At 45.6% G+C, this 14536-nt stretch overlaps 1 protein-coding gene across 1 annotated transcript in view; it reads left to right on the forward strand.

Annotated features, from left to right (window-relative positions):
- The first annotated feature begins 13712 nt into the window (after window positions 1-13712).
- LOC147251744 (uncharacterized) overlaps window positions 13713-14536 on the forward strand; it is a 43033-nt gene continuing 42209 nt past the window's right edge. The window contains exon 1 of the mRNA XM_086219644.1: window positions 13713-13971. Within this exon, the coding sequence (XP_086075770.1) occupies window positions 13890-13971 (82 nt within the window). The 5' untranslated portion in view covers window positions 13713-13889. The remainder of the gene's footprint in view (window positions 13972-14536) is intronic.

The following is a 14536-nucleotide window of genomic DNA, read 5'->3' on the forward strand; positions in this document are numbered from 1 at the left end:
TAATTGCCCTCCATCACTTTGTACCTTCACCCACTTGAGGGGATGTGACTCAACGAGGGTTAACTGGTTCAACCTTCAGCAGACCGGGGGAGTCCAGGCAGTCCCATCCACAGGAAACGAGGGCAATTAGCTCAGTCTTCCTACTCTAATGTTGTGAGCAGAACAGTGATGTCATCGGCCAGCCTTCACACACACACACACACACACACACACACGACACAGTTGCTCCTGCACAAACTCAAAGTACATTAAAATGTACATTGGCGCTGCAGACTCGCGGTGGTAGAAGTGGCCTCTGATAAAGAAGTGGATAAACAAGAAAAGTTAAAAAAAAAAAACACAGCAAGAAAAACATGGACACCTTCGTCCAGCGTGCTCGAGTTGGAGCCTGGATAACAACCTCCCCTCTGCTCACCAGTCGGCCTGTCAAGGGACAGAATCAACGCTGCTATGAATTAATCTCACTAGCGACTTACATTTGATCCAGGAGAGCCAAACGCTCTCAGATTACTGCCTGATGGGATTAGAGGAGGAGTGGACATCTAAGAGACAACCCTGCCTTCCAGGATCAGACTGATATTTTCCAGCGTGATGGCGGATTGGCCCGCTGTACGTCCCGTAAACGTCAAGTCATGTGTTAAATCCCCAGAGGTGATTGTAATTTGAGTCAGCGTGCACCAGTTTTAGAGCCCCAGAATAGATCCTACTATTCCATCTTAAGTAAACATACTCAGCATCCAAGGACGTCCCATCAGTGACTCATTTCCCTATTGGCACTTTGAGTTTGAATCCAAATCTGGGTAGATGTTTCTGAATTAACACCTTTTCCATCATATCCTGTGAAACTGAACAGATGAGGAGCGACCGCTACCTGGTCGCAGTGTTCCTACATCAGCGTGTCATCATAGCTAACTACCAGCAGCACCTTTCATGGCACCTTGTTACCTGGCTGTGACGAACCTTTGGTGTTTATGCGTATTCGGACATAAACTGGAAGAATTTCCACGCGCTGTCAAGAGGGTTGACAAATGTGTGCAAAATGACAATTCCTGTCAAAATGTTGTAATTCGTCTTTAACTACGACATCAAAAATTCACATACTATGCAGTGAAAGTACTTGATGTACACAGACAATTATTGTACCTCTACTGGAACATTGGGAATTCACATTAGTCCAAATTAGGACCATCATCATATGATGATGTGTCCACATGTTTTGTTGTAGAGATTAGAAAGACATCATATTTCATCATAACTGGCAAAACTGCCACGAGTCAGCCATCTTGAAACATAAAGCCTCAACTTGCCTGAGGAGACCAAATGTGCCTTTACACCTGATACAACATCCCGCTTAGCTTCTCTTTCTCTGGCGTGCAAGTCTGTACATGACAAGGAAGCTGTATTCCACAAATTATTGGCAAAGTCACTGAACGCAACATCAATGCTTACACACGGGAGAAAAAAAAGTGATGACAAGAGACACTCAGGTCACTGCAGGCAGAGTGTAGCAGCAGCAGCGGCGGCGCTAACACACCCTACCTGTACCAACCGCAACCTGCCACGGTTGAATAAATAAGTTCTTTGAGGAGCTGTCATTACTCACCTATCAGCTATTTGTAACATTAGCTGCCTGAGGTCAGACTCCCCTCTCCATCACTCAGCTGCACTGTGAGGGCCGCTGTGTGCATCCACGGCTGCTGCTCAGGCATGTTGTGAAGACAATTTCCAGGCAAACAGATGCTATCGCAGGAGTCCAGGGAGGTTGAGGTGGGAGATTAGCCAGGACTAAGTCAGATTTGACTGTTCAATACCGTGATTCGATTCTATGTGAATGAACAGGAGACAGCTGCGTGTGATGGTGCAGTCTCCCCCTCTGTCTGAACCGGGCGAAACCGGCCAACTCTTCAAAAGTTTATCGTGGCAGCAAAAGGAACATTCTGTTATTGATAATCACAGCAAACCCAGACAACACAGCAGCTAGTTAGCAGTGAGCCACGCTAGCACTCTCCACTAGCAGGCAGCGCTACCTCAACCAGATTTTGGTTTCTCTGAAAACAAATCGATCATTGCTAGCTTGCTTTGCCACGTTAGCTGCATCAGCTAGCGCACGTCGCTGCTCGTGGGCTGCATGCAAGCAAGCGGTTGCTGATGGTCCAACACTAAGAACAGCTTCATGTGGACAAATCAGGTCTTACAGACTAAACCATGATTCAAATCAACCCTGAGGGGACGGCCCGCTGGAGACTGCTCATCATCCTTAGTAATCCCATAACTTCACATTCGTAAAAACACGTTGTGGTTTGCAGAGGTCACTTCTGTCGTACAAATGGAGCTTTGCACCTCGTGAAACGCTCGGCGTGGAGTTCCTCCACTCTCTCCTCCTGAGGGAATTATGCATCTTCTTTCCCTTTGACTCACAGACCTCAGGGTGATAAATTACTCTGGCACATTCCAGTTTGAGCTGCAGGAGACCCCCACCTCAGCAGACACACAGAGGTGGTTTACCCATCTGCATCTGTAGCTACAACTGGAATATGGATACCCCCCCCCCCCCCGGCTGTGGAAAGAAAGGGCTCACACACCAACCTAATAAAAGTGTGACATCACCAGAGAGCACATACCCAGTGATTATCTGTGTCGCAGACCTCTGCCTCAGTTTTACTTACACATTCATAAATCAGTGGAAAATGTTGCTCCAGACTTAAAGAAATCAGGTTCTGAGTTGAGCTCTTGAAGTCACTCCTTACTGCAGACCATTGTACAGCGGGGGGGGGCTTGTAGCCACGTTGTTGCCTGAAGTTTTAGTTTTATTAGCAGTATTTTAGAAAGTCACACATTGACATTTGCGGGGACTACGGGTTCATTTGACCTCATCCACAGCACTGAAAGAAGAGATGCCTTTATTACCACGCGCCATGAGGCCTGGAATTTTTCTGCCTCCGTTTGCAAAATCGCTCCCTAGTTTGTGGTCTCAAAGACTTGGATGAGTTCTGCTTTTGCTATTAAACCAAATACCCCTAATTAAACCAGGGCTCTGAGCATAATACTGTTGAAAATAGAAGTGAACCACTCCAATTGACTTCTATAGCCGGGAGGACATGGAATGTACTGGTGTGTTCAACCAGGTCTGGTTGCTGTGGAGGCAGGTCACATCCTTTAATTGGAGTCGGTGATAGTTAAGTCTGATATGTGGGTGGATGAGAGAAGATCTTTGAGTTTACAGAGGTTTTACAAAGAATGGGCTTTGTCCTGGCTGGAAGAAGCTGTTCTTATTGTTTTAGGGTATATTTGAGCATTTCGTACACAGTAGAGACCACAAATGAGAGGAGAGGCTGAGAGAAAGATGGGGGAGGACGAAGTAAACGTCCACAGCCAGACTTTCAGCCATGCTGTGGTTGAGCCAACCTCTGAAATCATCTTTACCTCCACCCAGGAGGCGTCCCTTTATCCCACGTCTGTTGGTCTGATGTCTGTTAGCAGGATTAGTCAAACCAAGCCAACTTCCATGAAACTATTTGCATTAGATTCGGTTCTCTGGATACCAGCATGATGACACAGAAACTACAGAGATGAATTTCCTGAAACTTCTTGGAGGGGTGGAGCATCTCCTTACATTCGGGGCAGATATTGTGTGTCCAACGCAGCAGGAAAGAAAAGTTTACACTGCCTTTGGTGTTTGCTGAGCAGCCTTTAATCAGCAAGGTAACCCAAATACAAGAGTTTGCATTCTGAACCACAGTTTAGGTTTAAACTACAGAATCCATGTTTAGTCCTCGGGCTAAACGATGATACTGGCAAGTCATTGGCCTGATGTAACCCATCGTATCAGTCCAGGTCTCCTCTTCTTTCATAAGGGAGAAATACTGTAAATATAATGCACATTTACATGTAAATGTGTTTTTCCAGTATGAGCAAAATGTGAATATCATATAAACTTGTTTAACAGATTCTTACCTGCTTTAAATACTGCGGTGTTCCCTATAAAGCAACAAAATGAGTAGGCGAACACGCGTACATGCTTGAAACCAAATAACCTGGGAGTTAAAACAGAAGACAACTTCCAGATATACGCAGTTATTTTCTAATTATCATTTGGGTTGCCTGAGCTTGTTTGCAGCAGATGTTTTGTTGAGCACCTGCACAGCTTTGAGGCTGAGGACATGTTAAATAGCTACATGCTAACACGTTGAGGGAGCTGTTTTTCTAAAATAAATCTCGTGACTAACCTGAAACTTCTTTGAGAGCTCAACTCACAGACTTTCCCTGATGGACTGATACTTTGACGTGTGTCAGCTTTAACCTCCTGGTGCTTCAGTGTTTCTGGAAAACTATGAACTTCTTCCCTCGTCAAACACCGGCAGAGCCGCGGTGAACGCCTCCGTGATGAGCCGGCTGACAGCTGATCCGTGAACCCCCAGGACATGCAAAGTGCTTTTAGCCCGTATAAAAGCTCCGCTGCACTCTAACATTCAAGTTCAGTCCTGCTCCGTGTCGCTGGCTTCCAGGCACTTTTATCAACTCCCTTTCAAGCCGTTTGGGATGATAGAATGTATAAAATGCTGTCAATCATTTTTGGAGGGGGGAAACAGCCAAAGCAACTTCCTCATTGTATCCCAATGTTCCTACCATTTTAACAACACCACAAGTTCAAACTCTACCTGATGAAAAGAAAACAACATCGTGAATATCATCTTCTATCCATGCCCATAATTCACCCTGAGTTCTGCTCGCTGCAGCCTGAACGGCAGTGGGAGAGATTCATGCTCCTGACTAAGTTCTCCAGCGGTTCCTCATGAGACCCCTCACACCTCATTAAAGGATTGGAGGAGCTACTGAGGGGTAGAGTCATCCTTTCCCAGTCTGTTCCATCTTGTCTCCTTTTCATTCTCTGGCTAGTGAGCTAGTCATGATCTCATAGAAGTCCAGACACACAACACTTTCCGGAAAAAAAGAAGATGAAAAGAACAGCCTGGAGACTTTTAACGCTGCCCCACATTTAAGGAATGTAAAAAAACATTAAAATGAACATGCCAACTTTTTGGAAATGCCTTTGCTCAGAGCCAGACGGGAAGATAGATGCTAGCTAAATGCGAGTTAGCTTATCACAATGAATGGTGGTGGATGGGAAGTGTTAGCATCTACTACTACATCAGGCTCAGGATGTTGGTGTGTCCAGCAGTAATCCTCCTCATCCTCTCATTAAGTGGGCAACGATTAGCAGCAGCAGTTGATCTTCTAGCCATTATTTTTGGAGAAATTTGTTCGGAGCTGCGTTAAATCAGGAAAGTAGTTCCAGCTCCACGTCTAAATTCACAATAGCTACTAATTTTAACTTTCATAACAGATGTTACAACCCGAGATATGATAATGCTGTCAAAGACCATTGTAAAAAAGTGTATTTGATGGAAGTATGCCAACACCACCTATCCACTACCATTCATTGTGCTAAGCTAACTAGCGTGAGTCTCATCTTCCCAATGCAGCACAGCGGAGGGAAGGTTCTTTAACTTATTGTTCGTCTTCCCCGTAACCACATATGAAGACAGTTTCCCAGAAAGTTGGCTTGTTCCTTTAAGGCTGAATATTGAGAGACTTGACATTTACTGTCATTTGTCACTCCAGTAAATATTTTACATAAATGTCAATTTCAAATATTTGTACTTTCACAAGGCTACGTGCTAAAGTCTGAGCCACACAGGATGTGGAGTTGGATGTGTAACGGAGTGATACATTCATGCCAGATACGGTACGTTTCTGGAAAGACTTTCAGTCGTAATCTGAAATTATTTGACCTTTGACATCATTTGCTGCTGACTCCAGTCCCTGTGGTGTATTAAACCATAGCAATGCTCCGTTTCGCAGAGCTGCAAGAAAACAGGAGCGTCTTGTCCACAGCAAAGCTGCTGATCATGTGGATGATTTCAAAGAATCCTTCACGTCCGCAGAGGTAAAGTATAAAATCTTGTCCCACAGCATCTGCTTGTAACTCTTCAGTTTCTACCGTCACTTCCCCCTTCTTGTGCCTCCCAACTTCTGTCTGGAAAGTAAACAATAGTCCGAGTCCGATACTCAAAGGCAGGACTCCCATCCCCCTCAAAGATAGCTGGCCAATGACTCATGCTCCGTGGCCTCAGTCCTCCTCACATTTTCCACAAGGTGCAAATCATTTCCCCACAAGCATGTAAAACCAAACGTACATGTGGTTCTGCAGGAGGCCACTCAGAAAACCGTTACACCACTTATTAGCTTTGGTTGTTCCAGTTCTCCCACTGTGCCTGGCTTCTTAAAAAGGCCGAGCTACAGCTTTAGAAATGTCCCGTAACATTCTTCACTGTCTCAAGAAGAGAACCATGATGAGGTCTTAGTAAGTGCCTATCGTTTCTGATCCCCTCCTGCTCACACAGACTTTCATAAACAGAGGTTTGGTTATCATTGCTTGCATCATAAACACAGTTGCAACATTACGTTGCTTCATATACGCCCAGACACTGAAGCTTTTTCCAATACTGTGGACTGAAGAGAGATCCTTTGCTTCCTCCCACATTACTGAGGAAATCCCCTCTCCCCGTCCACCTGAAGGAGCTTTTCTAGGACTGTGACGGATGACTTTCATGTTGTTCTTCTGTCACTCCACATTCCTATTGGTTGCTGCCGAGACGTCTGTTGGAACTTGTTCTGTTTGCTTAGTAACAATCCATTTAAAAGCATTCATCACTGATAAATGAGCGCCGCTGCTGTCAGTAGGAGAGACAGGAAGTCTAAACGGATGCACCCACGTTCTTTGGCCTGATAGGAGTTTGCCACCACCAGATAGTGAGCTCAGTCCAGCCAGCTTTAATCCCGGCAGGGACCAGGACTACGGACATGAATGAGGATGTGGCGAGCTGACATACTTTTGGTAGCGACCAAAGCAGAGCTGAAAGGAAATCCAAATCCACGCAGATGTTGCTTTGTGTCTGCTTGATGAGTTAAGAGGCAAGCGTTTGCTACAAGCTTCACCACAACGACTTTACGAGGCATCAGATGGTCGTTCAGCCCATTTTTCTGTCCGCAGGACAAAAACCTGGTTCGAGGCTTTGAAAATATGGTCACGGTACACATGGATAATCCCGCAGGTAAAAAGCTAAGCATGAGGGTTGACCTCTGCAAAGCTAAAAGAGCAATAAATGCTGGGCTATGTTTGGCATTCAGATTCACAGAGACACAATTCAAAGAGAATTTCATTTGCTGAGTGTCTGCAGAATATGTAAATGAGCACGGGCCTGTGTTCTGGTGGCGCGGCGGTTAGCACTGTTGCCTCACACGCCTGACAGAGGCTCTGGTAGAAGGATCTGGAGCTGGTCCCTGAACGCTGCACGCCACCTCTAACTGCTCCGTGGAACGGGCTGAATGCAGAGGATAAATGTCGTTGTGTCTACGTACAAAAACAATAAAGACTTCTTGCCATCACCTAAAGCACTAACATGATGTCAGGATTATAAACTCTGCCCTCATGAGAGTGTATTTTGATGATTGTGACTCGTTGGCAACTTTAGGGAGCATTAACATTAATTTCAGGGTAAAATGACAGCATTTAAGGGTTTTTTACTGCTGTCGAATGTCCACTTAGACCTAACAGGACGTAATGGCTACACAGAGAAAACTGATGAGCATCTCATGAAGAAAAAAAAAGACTGAGAATTTGGACATCCGGAATTATTAGCTAAGAAAAACATCACTCTCTATTTAACGGAGACGGAATCCTACAACAGCAGTAAAGCGTCGATGCTGAGGCTGAGCTCACATCCCAGTCTTTGGTCCGGTTTCTTCAGGACTCGGCTGCTTGGTGCAGCAGTTCACCAGGAGGGCTGTGGAAGCTTTTCATTCCTCCTGGTGAAAAGACGCTTGACCCCCGGGTCCACCACAACATACGGAGCTCATATGTGGGCACCAAGAAGTCGGAAATGTGCTTCGTGCTAAAAACAACAGGGCCCTGCTGCTCAGATGAGTTTTGGGTTACACCATCAAAGAGGCTCATTAGCTGAGGACATGTCGACCTCAACTCCAGCGAGGGGAAAAGAAACTTAAGAGCAAAGTGATGTACAGTTTTCACGCAGACAAGAGCTGAACTCCAAAGATTACTTAAAGCCCCATTACAGGTGTTGTTTAAATGAAAATGGTATCGGTTGTTTCTAACACAAGATTCACGACGCCCCCGAGGCTCATTTTATCCGACCTGAATCAGCCAGATGACTCAGACAGATCTGTCCTGATTTGGCTGATTGAGATGAAATATTTACTGCAGACAGGCTGCAGGTTCAGCAGGACTAAATTTACTGCTCAAACTTGGAAAAAGACAAGCAACTCATTTTATGTTTATATATTTGTTAAAAGCAAGCGATGTTTCTGTTTTTTTATCCAAGAAGTTAAAATCTTTGGATAAGTGGATTTCCATTCCCACCACTGAGGTAGAGCGTTTGATCAGGCTGGCGCTCCACTGAGGTTTTCAGAATTTAGCCTTTTTCTAAATATTGCGTTTTGTGATGAGGACATGTGGGATGTGCCGGTATCCTTCTGGGTTTATGAACCTACCTTCAAGCAGTACGGCAGCACAACCTCTTACCCGTTTATGCCCAGCTGAGTGAATGTGCTAGCTTAATGCTACCCTGTCAACTGCTAACAAACTCTTCCAGTCTAGTCATTAAACACGTCATATCAAAGTCAAACAGTTAAAAAAAAACAACTCTACATCGCTTGCATTTCTTTCACCAACAAAATCAGGTTGGAAAGTCTCAGTGTGTCACACTTCAAGGGAAACAGCCACAGCAAACTTTAGTTCCGCCCTCAGTCTTTCTGACGAGCCTTGCTCAGCGAGTCAGCACCCGTGTGGCTGCATGTGAACAGGATCGTGAGCAAAACGGGAGTAAAAACCCTGAATCAGACGATTACTGAGTCAAATGTTTGCCTTTTGGGAGTAGGCCACATAAGTTGGTCGCCTCAAGGAGAAGAGAGACCTGTAAGCAATGGAAGGTTCACTGGAGTGCGCGCCAGTCATGGATAGCATTCACGATGTTCATGCTAGTCAACATGCTTCACAAACTAGTTTTGGGTGTTTATCTAAAAGTTCTTCCTTGTTTATAACCATAGGATTGAATACTCAGAGTGTTTTGTCAGACATGCTGCTGCCTGCTGGCAACGTCATTACACAGGTAGTCTGGAAAAGACCTTTCTGAAGGAGCAGCTTTGCTTGTTTATCCTGGACGTTGTGTACGGGGCGCGTGTACTCCCCTCTGCTGAGGAAATCATTTCTTTTTTTAGGTTTGGGTCCTGTTATCATCTCTATTTTACTGGCCTCAGATGTCCTCCTAGATGGGGAAGGGGGGGCTGGGACAAGATGACTTTAGCAGATCAGCCAAGACCATGAAACTGCAGAAAGAGGAGGAAGTCATCACAGCCTTGGCAGTCAAAGGCTGGGGCTTACGCGCGCGTGGAGGGAGGATTGTTGAAGTACAAGAAGGAGATAATACACGGGAGAATTTTCCCCTGTAGGAAGTCATAGCTTACATTGCCTGGAAGAACTCTGTCAGAAGTTCTTGTGTGTCCCATCAGTTCTTCCAGGACTTTGACTTTCAGCACCACAAAACACAGGTTCTGTTTTGAGTTCTGGGTTGGGTCTAGCGTTATCCAGCTTGGTTGGACCCACGAGGTTCCGCGTGCTACCACCGTTCAATAATATTCACTGCATTCAAACTTTCAATATCATCCAACTGTGTCAAAAGCATTTACAAAAGAATTCAGCATCGTCCACTCTGGTGTTCTTCCTAGAAACTCAGAAATTCATTTTTAACTAAACGACTGTACTACAAGTATAGCAGTGCACTCAGCATGATTTCTGAAACTCCTGTGTAACGGCAATGCTGGTGCAGCTTACTGACAGCTAGGCTGTCCTCGTTTGCTGGGGGTGTGTGAGCTCTCACTGCTCCAGAGTCTGTTTATTGCAATATTTTTGCAGGCGTAACCTTGGAGACTTAAATGCCCCTAATTATTTCCACTCTCTAAGACCAAACTACAGTTTTCTGGATGGATATCAAAGAAGCCCCCTCCCACATGTCTCTCAGTACCATCAGATCCAAGTGAACCAGAGACATCTGAAAAAGAAGCAAAAGAATGTTTAGGCCCTGAATCTTTTCTTTTTTTTTCCTTCTGAGAAAATACATGCAAAGCTGAGTACATGGAGCAAGGCGTGATTGGTTTGCAGTCATGTGACACCAACTCCCCTCCCAAGACAGCCCTCCTCAGTACAATAAAAGTAGTTTGACAAGAGAGGCTGAAACCTCTGTTCAAGAGTTCTACACTTTCCTCCCTTTCCCCAGGTTCTACAGTGCCTCTGTCAGAATGACCTGATGCGTTCTGGAGCGCCGGGGCTCTGCCCACACGCTGAAACAGGCTGGTATTTATACGAGCGCCACACGCCATTCAAAGCATGTTTGTGCACAAGTGGAGGCTCACAGAGGCACCGGCATGAATTGAATGCATCTGACTGACTCTCGGGTTGCAGCCTGCTGACCACAGTGTTCCATTTTAATTAAGTCTGTTTCACAAAAAAAAAAAAAAAAAAGTTTCATTTGACATTCAAGTCAGTCAAGGACGGTCATGGCGAGTGGCCATGAAACACAGTTGGATATTCAAGTCTCACACTCCTGACTATCAGACTGGTTTTCATGAAACTTGCATCATGAACGCGTGAAAAAGTGCAGCTTTGCTTTGCCCCCCACTGGCCCTGACGGCAGGGTGTCAGCGACCTTCTAGTCTGAGTTGAGGGCTTTTGTCCATGAGGCTCAAGAGTTAATTTTTGCAGCTCCTGTAGGGTTCGTCTTGATCTTTCGGGAGGAATGCATATTACAGTCACACGGGATTCATTTTTGTCTGTCAGCTGAAAACTGACATGAGCTCCTGATATGAAAGGCTGTTGTACTTTTTATTGGACTAAAAAGTTCAGCTCAAGGACGTTGTTGTTACCTGACATTGGGGGTCAAAGGTCAACATCACCTCCATGATTGCAATATTCCAGGGAATCAAAGCGGCAGCAAAAGAACTCCAACACAGTTTACACAGGCGCACAACCGACATGTGACATGAGACTCTTCTTACTTTTTATCTCAGATCCACTGTGAAACCCCATTTGGCGCAAACGCAGCCTGCACAGGTAGTTTACAGGAAAACACCCTTAAATGTGGAGTGTGGGTCATAATAAATATAGAGCTGACATTTAAATGTTGACAGTTTTATTTTGACCCGCTACAGATGAAAGCCAGTCTTCTTAGGATGCATGATAAAACCGCCTGTGGCTTGAACGCATCTTTTCTTCCTGCTCTGTTGCCAGAGGAAGCGATGCTCCTCGTGAGTCTTGTAGCAGGACGACGCTGGACTGGCCGACGTGTTTTGTGGGCAGGGCTGACAAGAAAACAGCTGTCTTTCTCATTAGCTCGGTCTCTTCAACACCCCCCTCAACACACACACACACACACACACCCCGTCAGATGGAAAGCCAATTACCTGATGCTTATAGCACCTAGTGAACATGACACACAGCTGTTTCCTGTCAAACGGCTGGGGGTTCAGCTGTGTGTGGGAGAGCCTGAACCAAGGACATCGATACATTTTAAGTTGGGCTGGATTTATTTAACTCTGCGTTTTAACGCTTGATTGAGACGTATTGGTGAAATAAAGCTAACATAACTGCAGTGTGGAGATTAGTGTCTGAAATCCTTCTAGACTGAGTGTGAGCTGATGGTGATGTCATGTTTGTATCCCAAAGTCTTGACGGAGATTTAACACAACTGGATGCACCAGTGAAAAGTGGCTCTGTGGAGAACCCTGCTGCAGTTGTTCCAAAGAGGAATCAATGACGCCTTTATATGAACTACGCAGCAACACATTCCTCCCCGTTTAGAAGCGGGAGATGGTTTTTCGCTCCAGGTTGTCTGATCTAACAGACGGAGTCATCAGGTGCTTCCTGAATCAGCTGTCTGGGTCTACGTCTTCATCTTGGATTTTCTGGATCGAATACTCCGAACATGACCTGCGGACCTCAGACAGCTTTGATTAGATCTGGAATCGCCCTCCTCACATTCAAGCTAGATTTTAATGGCTCGGGATGCCAAAGTTCAGACTGAAGCACGACAAGAATTTATTTTAAAAGGCATGAAAATAGTAGAGGAGCGAGGCAGTTTCATGTATTGGACTGAAATAGTTTGACTTTATAGTTTACTACTAAACTTGTACTTTACTAAAACCACCCACAAAACGTTCAAATGTATGAAATGACCACGGCCTGTGAGCGCCACATGACATGGCGGTGGCACCACAGAAACACTGCCAGCAGAAAGTTCGTCCGGGGGTTTTAGAGGCAAGATTTCTACTTTTCAGCTGAACTTGGAGTTCAAACTCAGCCTCCCGCTGAAGCGTCAGGAACCGCCGGCCCTCGTATGAGGCTGCTGAACCAGGGGATCCCTGCAACCACCACAACCTCAATGAGATGGCATTGTTTCTGAGGTGCCGCCATGTAGTTCTGACTCACCGCTCGTCACCGTCGCGTGGCGTCATGGTCACTTCGACTGTTTCTATGGCCTAAGGTTGTGATCTCAGAAAATAGGTGTAGATTTTACAAAAATGGCTACAGAACTTGTGATCTCTTCACCACGGCGAACACAAGTGTAGACCTACAGTCTCTCTCAGGAGGAGAACTTCAGCTGCTTTCTACCTGATCAACGATTCATCGACCACGCGGATGTGCACCGCGCTACCAACGGCACCTCGTGAATGCAGCAGCTCAGAGCCCCAGACGCATTTCCCCTCCAGGACCTTCAACTCCATCTTTAAAATCTTGTCGTGTCTTATTTTATCCCGTAGGTTCATTCATTTCGCCGGCTCGTATCTCGTCGCATCTCATACCATTAATGGCCATGAGGGCATAAATGCTTGTTGTGACCGTGTCCACAGAGGACATACAATATACAGTATATTCATATATTGTTTGTAGATAGATGGATAGATGTTGAGAGAGGGGGGTTTGTCAATGTTTACGTAGAGTATTGCAGTATCATCAATTGCAACTCTGCCTCTTTAGGCAGATTCCATGTTCCCACTGAGTCAAGAGGTGTTGACCCCAGATTTCTCTCTAAATTTACTCTCTGGGTTCCCCATCATGGCCACCTACAGTGACGGCCACCCACAGTGACAGTCACACAGTTGCTTCTATCTCTTTTCTTGGACTCTTCTTTTTTACTCCGGATAGTCCAACTAAAAACGAGCAAACAGACACAAAACAAGCTACTCAGAATGCAACAGCAATTTCTCGTCCCAACACAACGTTATAAACTCTATTCTTACTTTTAACTGCCCAGTAAAAGCATTCTCACCTTCCTGCATCTGTGCGGTGCCCTGGAGACATCAATAAAACAGCATGTTTATGATCATGTATGAAGACAGTCAAAGCCCCTAACCAGCAGTCATTTTTCTATCTCTTGGCATCTTTCACTACAAGTGAGATTTAAGACTGGGGAGATAGCTCGGCGGGCCGAAGGAATCATCGGAAAGTATGAGGACTTGTGAACATGGGTGTAGTTCTCCCACAGCTACAAAAGCCTGTGAGAGGATGGCTATGGGAGAGGGCTGACAAAAGGGGGAGGAAAATTAGGCTGGCCAGCATTCTTCTCATTTAAAGCTGTAACTACACAAAAAAGCACTCACGCAGTCTGGGCTGGGTCTGCTTGCTGCTTACAAGGAGACGCGCTCTTGTATTCATGGTGCTGCAGTGATAACCTGAGCACTTTTTTTTTTCCTTTTTCATCCCTTTTCCCCCCCTTTTTGCTTTGCACACCAGGAAGGCTCATGTCTTTCTTGTAGACATGATGGGCTTTATGCATTTAAGGACTTTCCTTTTTCTGGTGGCTCAGGTTTTGATTGTTACATGTCAAGACAGGACCAGTGGTAAGTGCTTGTTTTAACACCTAACTGCTGCTGGCTGAGACGTGTGACGGTAGATGACGGTCGCTCTGACCTGACAGAAACGTTTGCTAATTTTTCTTTTTGTTTTTCTGTTACATGAGAGGTTGTTTAGCTGGGTTTGCCAGACAGTTTATTCCCTCACGCGCTGCGTTGGATATGTTGGGTTGACTCAGACTCTGGGATTCAGGATGATTTAAACAAGATGAAAGTGTGGATTACCTGCGATGGGGAAACGAGCCCTGCATGTGGGCAAATTGACCAGCGAACATCTGTGAGTGGTTGCAAGTGATGTCACCCTCAGGCTCTGGGAATGTGCAAACGGAGGGAAATGAGCACCTTTGTGGTTTTCCACCAATTTGAAACATTCATTATATGTTACCACAACCCCCCCTTCCCCTTGTTGGACTGTATTGTACATCTGCAGGAATGATTTGGGCAGCAGGGCTCCCGCGCCTGCGAGGGAAGGCAGACTGCCGATGTTGATTGAGGGCAGATGTGAGGAGACATGAGGAGGGGAGATGCTGCTGGGTCGTCTGAGTCACTGGAA

This window comes from Aulostomus chinensis, chromosome 12 (genome assembly GCF_037954235.1).
Source record: "Aulostomus chinensis isolate RoL2024-O1b breed Wild chromosome 12, RoL_Achi_v1.0, whole genome shotgun sequence".
NCBI lineage: Eukaryota > Metazoa > Chordata > Actinopteri > Syngnathiformes > Aulostomidae > Aulostomus > Aulostomus chinensis.